Source organism: Oncorhynchus masou, unplaced genomic scaffold, assembly GCF_036934945.1.
Source record: "Oncorhynchus masou masou isolate Uvic2021 unplaced genomic scaffold, UVic_Omas_1.1 unplaced_scaffold_1940, whole genome shotgun sequence".
Taxonomy (NCBI): Eukaryota; Metazoa; Chordata; class Actinopteri; order Salmoniformes; family Salmonidae; genus Oncorhynchus; species Oncorhynchus masou.
This window is the reverse complement of record NW_027008435.1, coordinates 30,001-38,927: the sequence shown is the minus strand read 5'-3', so window position 1 is coordinate 38,927 and position 8,927 is coordinate 30,001. Positions and strand designations below refer to the sequence as shown.

The window sequence follows — 8,927 nt, the reverse complement described above, 5'->3', positions numbered from 1 at the left end:
ACCTCTACTTTAACCCTGAGGTCCACTGTGTGATCTTTATAGGAAGTGACCTACAGCTCTACTTTAACCCTGAGGTCCACTGTGTGATCTTTATAGGAAGTGACCTCTACTTTAACCCTGAGGTCCACTGTGTGATCTTTACAGGAAGTGACCTCTACTTTAACCCTGAGGTCCACTGTGTGCTCTTTACAGGAAGTACTACAAAGAGGATGAAGGCCTGAACCTGGATGTTGGGGTTTACATGAAGGCATTGGAGGTGGGTGATATTACGCTACACACACAGTAGGTGAGTTTAAAAATATATATATATTATTTTTGCATTTTACAATTATTAACATTCAAAACAAAAATGAAAAGATATTAGAAAATGTGACAGTAACAGATGAGTGTATAAAATAAATAAAAAAATATTTATATATATTTTAAAAAAAAAGTCAACCTCACTTCCTTATAAAAACATTTTCTTTTTTTAAAGTCAAAGCATGTTTATCTCCCCTTTGTGGGAACTTGTGTTTGTCAACGGTCGTTGTGTTTCTCTCCATCAGTATGCCAGTGATGTGGAAGCTGAGGTCGTTGTGTTTCTCTCCATCAGTATGCCTGTGATGTAGAAGCTGAGGTCGTTGTGTTTCTCTCCATCAGTATGCCAGTGATGTGGAAGCTGAGGTCGTTGTGTTTCTCTCCATCAGTATGCCAGTGATGTAGAAGCTGAGGTCGTTGTGTTTCTCTCCATCAGTATGCCAGTGATGTAGAAGCTGAGGTCGTTGTGTTTCTCTCCATCAGTATGCCAGTGATGTAGAAGCTGAGGTCGTTGTGTTTCTCTCCATCAGTATGCCAGTGATGTAGAAGCTGAGGTCGTTGTGTTTCTCTCCATCAGTATGCCAGTGATGTAGAAGCTGAGGTCGTTGTGTTTCTCTCCATCAGTATGCCAGTGATGTAGAAGCTGAGGTCGTTGTGTTTCTCTCCATCAGTATGCCTGTGATGTAGAAGCTGAGGTCATTGGGAAACCAGACCCCATGTTCTTTCAGAAGGTTCTAGACGACATGGGGATTCAGTCACACCAGGTAGGTTTAAAAACTAAATCCAGCGCACACATTCAGTTACACAGGATTCTGAGCCACCCTCCTGCTCTCTTTCTGTTTCTCTCCTTTTACTCTCCTTTCTGTTTCTCTCCTTTCTCCCGTTTGTCTCTCTCCTTTCTCCTTTGTCTCTCTCTCCTCCTGCTCTCTTTCTGTTTCTCTCCTTTTTCTCTCCTTTCTGTCTCTCTCCTTTCTCCTTTTTGTCTCTCTCCTCTCCTCTCTTCTCTCCTCTCTCTCTCCTCCTCGCTCTCGCTCTCACCCCTCTCCTCTCTCTCACCTTCCTTTCTCTCTCTCTCCTCTCTCTCTCGCCTTCCTTTCTCTCTCTCTCCTCTCTCTCCTCTCTCCTCTCCCCTCTCTCCCCTCTCTCCTCTCTCTCTCTCTCTCTCTCTCTCTCTCTCTCTCTCTCTCTCTCTCTCTCTCTCCTCTCTCTCTCTCTCTCTCCTCTCTCTCTCTCTCTCTCGCCTTCCTTTCTCTCTGTCTCTGTCTCTCTCTCAGACTCTGATGATTGGTGATGATCTGGCGAATGATGTGGGCGGGGCCCAACACTGTGGAATGAAGGGTGTCCAAGTGAGGACAGGAAAATACAGGTAGGTGTTTGTGTATGTTGACGTCCGTATGTTTGGCTTCGCATCGTTGAGATGAATGCAGGCAGAAACCAACTGTCCCATCAGCGACCACAAGGGGGCGGTCTAACACAACATCTAAATCCAAGGCCGGAAAATACTATTTTCGATGGAGAGTCCCGAATTGAGAACTTTTTGGTCCAAGGCTTACTCTGTGTCTGTGAAACTGACCATTTAGAGTTTTGGTTATTTCATTAAGAATATGCTGAAAATATCTTCGTTATCCAAATGTTAAATGCAGCTCTGCCACAATCCCATCCATACTCTCTGTATTAGTCTGTAGTCTGAATAGTGAAGACATCAAAACTATGAAATAACATGTTGGCTACTTTGAAGAATATAAAATATATTTTGATTTGTTTTATCACTTTTTTGGTTACTACATGATTCCATATGTGTTATTTCATAGTTGTGATGTCTTCACTATTATTCTATGAAGAAAATGTAGAAAATAGTTTTAAAAAATTAAGAAAACCCTTGAGTAGGTGTGTCCAAACTTTTCACTGGTACTGTACAACACAGGACCCCAGGACAGTCAGCCACACTACACAGGACAGTCAGCCACACTACACAGGACAGTCAGCCACACTACACAGGACCACAGGACAGTCAGCCACACTACACAGGACCCCAGGACAGTCAGCCACACTACACAGGACCCCAGGACAGTCAGCCACACTACACAGGACAGTCAGCCACACTACACAGGACCCCAGGACAGTCAGCCACACTACACAGGACCCCAGGACAGTCAGCCACACTACACAGGACAGTCAGCCACACTACACAGGACCCCAGGACAGTCAGCCACACTACACAGGACAGTCAGCCACACTACACAGGACCCCAGGACAGTCAGCCACACTACACAGGACCCCAGGACAGTCAGCCACACTACACAGGACCCCAGGACAGTCAGCCACACTACACAGGACCCCAGGACAGTCAGCCACACTACACAGGACCCCAGGACAGTCAGCCACACTACACAGGACCCCAGGACAGTCAGCCACACTACACAGGACCCCAGGACAGTCAGCCACACTACACAGGACCCCAGGACAGTCAGCCACACTACACAGGACCCCAGGACAGTCAGCCACACAACACAGGACAGTCAGCCACACTACACAGGACAGTCAGCCACACTACACAGGACAGTCAGCCACACTACACAGGACAGTCAGCCACACTACACAGGACAGTCAGCCACACTACACAGGACAGTCAGCCACACTACACAGGACAGTCAGCCACACTACACAGGACAGTCAGCCACACTACACAGGACAGTCAGCCACACTACACAGGACAGTCAGCCACACTACACAGGACCCCAGGACAGTCAGCCACACTACACAGGACCCCAGGACAGTCAGCCACACTACACAGGAACCCGGGACAGTCAGCCACACTACACAGGACCCCAGGACAGTCAGCCACACTACACAGGACCCCAGGACAGTCAGCCACACTACACAGGAACCCGGGACAGTCAGCCACACTACACAGGACCCCAGGACAGTCAGCCACACTACACAGGACCCCAGGACAGTCAGCCACACTACACAGGACAGTCAGCCACACTACACAGGACCCCAGGACAGTCAGTCACACTACACAGGACCCCAGGACAGTCAGCCACACTACACAGGACACCAGGACAGTCAGCCACACTACACAGGACCCCAGGACAGTCAGCCACACTACACAGGACACCAGGACAGTCAGCCACACTACACAGGACACCAGGACAGTCAGCCACACTACACAGGACCCCAGGACAGTCAGCCACACTACACAGGACAGTCAGCCACACTACACAGGACCCCAGGACAGTCAGCCACACTACACAGGACCCCAGGACAGTCAGCCACACTACACAGGACCCCAGGACAGTCAGCCACACTACACAGGACCCCAGGACAGTCAGCCACACTACACCGGACCCCAGGACAGTCAGCCACACTACACAGGACCCCAGGACAGTCAGCCACACTACACAGGACCCCAGGACAGTCAGCCACACTACACAGGACAGTCAGCCACACTACACAGGACCCCCGGACAGTCAGCCACACTACACAGGACCCCCGGACAGTCAGCCACACTACGCAGGACCCCCGGACAGTCAGCCACACTACACAGGACCCCAGGACAGTCAGCCACACTACACAGGACAGTCAGCCACACTACACAGGACCCCAGGACAGTCAGCCACACTACACAGGACCCCCGGACAGTCAGCCACACTACACAGGACAGTCAGCCACACTACACAGGACAGTCAGCCACACTACACAGGACCCCAGGACAGTCAGCCACACTACACAGGACCCCCGGACAGTCAGCCACACAACGCAGGACCCCAGGACAGTCAGCCACACTACACAGGACAGTCAGCCACACTACGCAGGACCCCAGGACAGTCAGCCACACTACACAGGACCCCAGGACAGTCAGCCACACTACACAGGACAGTCAGCCACACTACACAGGACCCCAGGACAGTCAGCCACACTACACAGGACCCCCGGACAGTCAGCCACACTACACAGGACAGTCAGCCACACTACACAGGACCCCAGGACAGTCAGCCACACTACACAGGACCCCAGGACAGTCAGCCACACTACACAGGACCCCCGGACAGTCAGCCACACTACACAGGACCCCAGGACAGTCAGCCACACTACACAGGACCCCAGGACAGTCAGCCACACTACACAGGACAGTCAGCCACACTACACAGGACCCCAGGACAGTCAGCCACACTACACAGGACCCCAGGACAGTCAGCCACACTACACAGGACCCCGGGACAGTCAGCCACACTACACAGGACAGTCAGCCACACTACACAGGACCCCAGGACAGTCAGCCACACTACACAGGACCCCAGGACAGTCAGCCACACAACACAGGACAGTCAGCCACACTACACAGGACCCCAGGACAGTCAGCCACACTACACAGGACCCCCGGACAGTCAGCCACACTACACAGGACAGTCAGCCACACTACACAGGACAGTCAGCCACACTACACAGGACCCCAGGACAGTCAGCCACACTACACAGGACCCCAGGACAGTCAGCCACACTACACAGGACCCCCGGACAGTCAGCCACACTACACAGGACCCCAGGACAGTCAGCCACACTACACAGGACAGTCAGCCACACTACACAGGACAGTCAGCCACACTACACAGGACAGTCAGCCACACTACACAGGACCCCAGGACAGTCAGCCACACTACACAGGACCCCAGGACAGTCAGCCACACTACACAGGACCCCCGGACAGTCAGCCACACTACACAGGATCCCAGGACAGTCAGCCACACTACACAGGATCCCAGGACAGTCAGCCACACTACACAGGACCCCAGGACAGTCAGCCACACAACACAGGACCCCGGGACAGTCAGCCACACTACACAGGACAGTCAGCCACACTACACAGGACCCCGGGACAGTCAGCCACACTACACAGGACCCCCGGACAGTCAGCCACACTACACAGGACCCCAGGACAGTCAGCCACACTACACAGGACCCCCGGACAGTCTAATGTACCTGTCCTCTTGCTCAGTTGTGCACCGGGGCCTCCCACTCCTCTTTCCGTTAGTCAGTTTGAGGTATTCTGTGAAGGGAGTAGTACACAGCGTTGTACGAGATCTTCAGATTCTTGGCAATTTCTCACATGGAACAGCCTTCATTTCTCAGAACAAGAATAGACTGACGAGTTTCAGAACAAAGGTATTTGTTTTGGGCCATTTTGAGCCTGTAATCGAACCCACAAATGCTGATGCTCCAGATACTCAACTAGTCTAAAGAAGACCATTTTTATTGCTTCTATAATCAGAACAACAGTTTTCAGCTGTGCTAACATAATTGCAAAAGTGTTTTCTAATGATCAATTAGCCTTTTAAAATTATAAACTTGGATTAGCTAACACAACATGCCATTGGAACACAGGAGTGATGGTTGCTGATAATGGGCCTCTGTACGTCTATGTAGATATTCCATTAAACATCTGCCGTTTCCAGCTACAATAGTCATTTACAACATTAACAATGTCTACACTGTATTTCTGATCAATTTGATGTTATTTTAATGGACAAAAAAAATTGCTTTTCTTTCAAAAACAAGGTAATTTCTAAGTGACCCCAAACTTTTGAACAGGTATGTGTGTATATACATACATACACACACACACAAAAACACACACGGTGACAAATTGGCACTGATCTGAGCCAAAGGGGGCCGTGTGTGTGTGTGTGTGTGTGTCATGTAACTGATGTGCAGGTGGTTGTTCAGCCTCACACAAACACTGTCTGCTTCTTTCACATTGTGAGTGTGAGACGTGAGATTTAGCCTCGTTTAGCCTCGCATGACCCCGTAAACTCTGTGGAGAGCAGGGAACAGCCATAAACCACAGCGAGATGTGGGAAAACACAGCTGGCTGTCTCCAAGGTTACGGTCCAAATGGAACCCTGTTACCTTTCGTAGTTCAAAAGTAGTAGTGCACTATGTAGGGGATAGGGTGTCATTTGGGACGAGACCAAGTCAAGCAGGCGCTGCTCTGTCAATGCTCTTGTCTCAGGACTCCTGTGTAGTTCCCACCAGGCCTTCCAATATGGCTGCTATAACATCCTAAATCTGTTAACCAGACCTTCCAATATGGCTGCTATAACATCCTAAATCTGTTAACCAGACCTTCCAATATGGCTGCTATAACCCCCTAAATTTGTTAACCAGACCTTCCAATATGGCTGCTATAACACCCTAAATCTGTTAACCAGACCTTCCAATATGGCTGCTATAACCCCCTAAATCTGTTAACCAGACCTTCCAATATGGCTGCCTGCTTCAAATGCCTGTATTGTACCCTACTGAGGGAGAACACAGAGGGAGATGAAAGGCACTTATTGATGTCTCCAGCCAGATGTGATAGTAAGGACCCTGTTTATGACCTTCTCCTCGTCCTCCTTTGGGGTTATGGAATCGTGATACCAAAGCCGATTAGGATCTAAAGGCCATGTTTATGGTCATAAGATTATAAACGGATGAAAAAATAAATAAAAAAAAACACGCTTTTTTTCTCAGAGAGCAAGGTGAGACAACCACATATCACAGTAGTTAGTATATTCAGATAGCTAAGTGGGACAACCACATATCACAGTAGTTAGTATATTCAGATAGCTAGGTGGGACAACCACATATCACAGTAGTTAGTATATTCAGATAGCTAAGTGGGACAACCACATATCACAGTAGTTAGTATATTCAGATAGCTAGGTGGGACAACCACATATCACAGTAGTTAGTATATTCAGATAGCTAGGTGAGACAACCACATATCACAGTAGTTAGTATATTCAGATAGCTAGGTGAGACAACCACATATCACAGTAGTTAGTATATTCAGATAGCTAGGTGGGACAACCACATATCACAGTAGTTAGTATATTCAGATAGCTAGGTGAGACAACCACATATCACAGTAGTTAGTATATTCAGATAGCTAGGTGGGACAACCACATATCACAGTAGTTATTATATTCAGATAGCTAGGTGAGACAACCACATATCACAGTAGTTAGTATATTCAGAGAGCTAGGTGGGACAACCACATATCACAGTAGTTAGTATATTCAGATAGCTAGGAGGGACAACCACATATCACAGTAGTTAGTATATTCAGATAGCTAGGTGAGACAACCACATATCACAGTAGTTAGTATATTCAGATAGCTAGGAGGGACAACCACATATCACAGTAGTTAGTATATTCAGATAGCTAGGTGAGACAACCACATATCACAGTAGTTAGTATATTCAGATAGCTAGGAGGGACAACCACATATCACAGTAGTTAGTATCTTCATCATTCAGTCCCATTCCCAGTGGTTGTCCCACCTAGCTATCTGAATATACTAACTACTGTGATATGTGGTTGACTCTGTACCGGTACCCCCTGTATATAGCCTCCACATTGACTCTGTACCGGTACCCCCTGTATATAGCCTCCACTTTGACTCTGTACCGGTACCCCCTGTATATAGCCTCCACATTGACTCTGTACTGGTACCCCCTGTATATAGCCTCCACATTGACTCTGTACCAGTATCCCCTGTATATAGCCTCCACATTGACTCTGTACCGGTACCCCCTGTATATAGCCTCCACATTGACTCTGTACCGGTAACCCCTTGTATATTGCCTCCACATTGACTCTGTACCGGTACCCCCTGTATATAGCCTCCACATTGACTCTGTACCGGTACCCCCTGTATATAGCCTCCACATTGACTCTGTACCGGTGCCCCCTGTATATAGCCTCCACATTGACTCTGTACCGGTGCCCCCTGTATATAGCCTCCACATTGACTCTGTACCGGTGCCCCCTGTATATAGCCTCCACATTGACTCTGTACCGGTGCCCCCTGTATATAGCCTCCACATTGACTCTGTACCGGTGCCCCCTGTATATAGCCTCCACATTGACTCTGTACCGGTACCCCCTGTATATAGCCTCCACATTGACTCTGTACCGGTACCCCCTGTATATAGCCTCCACATTGACTCTGTACCGGTACCCCCTGTATATAGCCTCCACACATAACTATTGTTATTTTACTGCGGATCTTTAATTATTTGTTACTTTTATTTTTTTACTTAATACATTTTTCTTAACTTCTTAAAGCGTTGTTGGTTAAGGGCTTGTACAGTAAGCTCTTTCACTGTAAGGTCTACACCTGTTGTATTCTGCGCATGTGACATAACATTTGATTTGTTGACAGTTGACAGTTAACACAAGGCATGTATGGCCTCCTCAATATTCAATGCTGGCACAACACTGCATTCAGTCTCTCTCTCTCTCTCTCTCTCTCTCTCTCTCTCTCTCTCTCTCTCTGTCTCTCTCTGTCTCTCTCTCTCTCTCTCTCTCTCTCTCTGTCTCTTCTCTCTGTAGGCCCAGTGATGAGAAGCACCCCACAGTAACAGCTGATGGCTATGTGGACAACCTGGCGGAGGCTGTGGAAACCATCCTGAAGCTCCGGGGCCAGTGAGGAGAGGACAAGGAAGAACCACCTTCACCACCACAATACACCACACACAGTGATTTACTCTCATACGATCTGACCACAGGGAGTAACCCACTAACATAGAGAGCCATGGAGAGATAGAAGAACAGTCTTAGAGGAGCTAGAGCCTTGTTG

At 48.5% G+C, this 8,927-nt stretch overlaps 1 protein-coding gene across 1 annotated transcript in view; it reads left to right on the top strand.

The window, feature by feature from the left end:
- LOC135532608 (phospholysine phosphohistidine inorganic pyrophosphate phosphatase-like) overlaps positions 1 to 8,927 on the top strand; it is a 16,150-nt gene that overhangs the window by 6,156 nt on the left and 1,067 nt on the right. The window contains exons 2-5 of the mRNA XM_064960082.1: positions 193 to 256; positions 969 to 1,061; positions 1,572 to 1,663; positions 8,681 to 8,927. The exon at positions 8,681 to 8,927 is cut by the window's right edge and continues 1,067 nt beyond it. Of these exons, the coding sequence (XP_064816154.1) occupies positions 193 to 256; positions 969 to 1,061; positions 1,572 to 1,663; positions 8,681 to 8,777 (346 nt within the window). The 3' untranslated portion in view covers positions 8,778 to 8,927. The remainder of the gene's footprint in view (positions 1 to 192; positions 257 to 968; positions 1,062 to 1,571; positions 1,664 to 8,680) is intronic.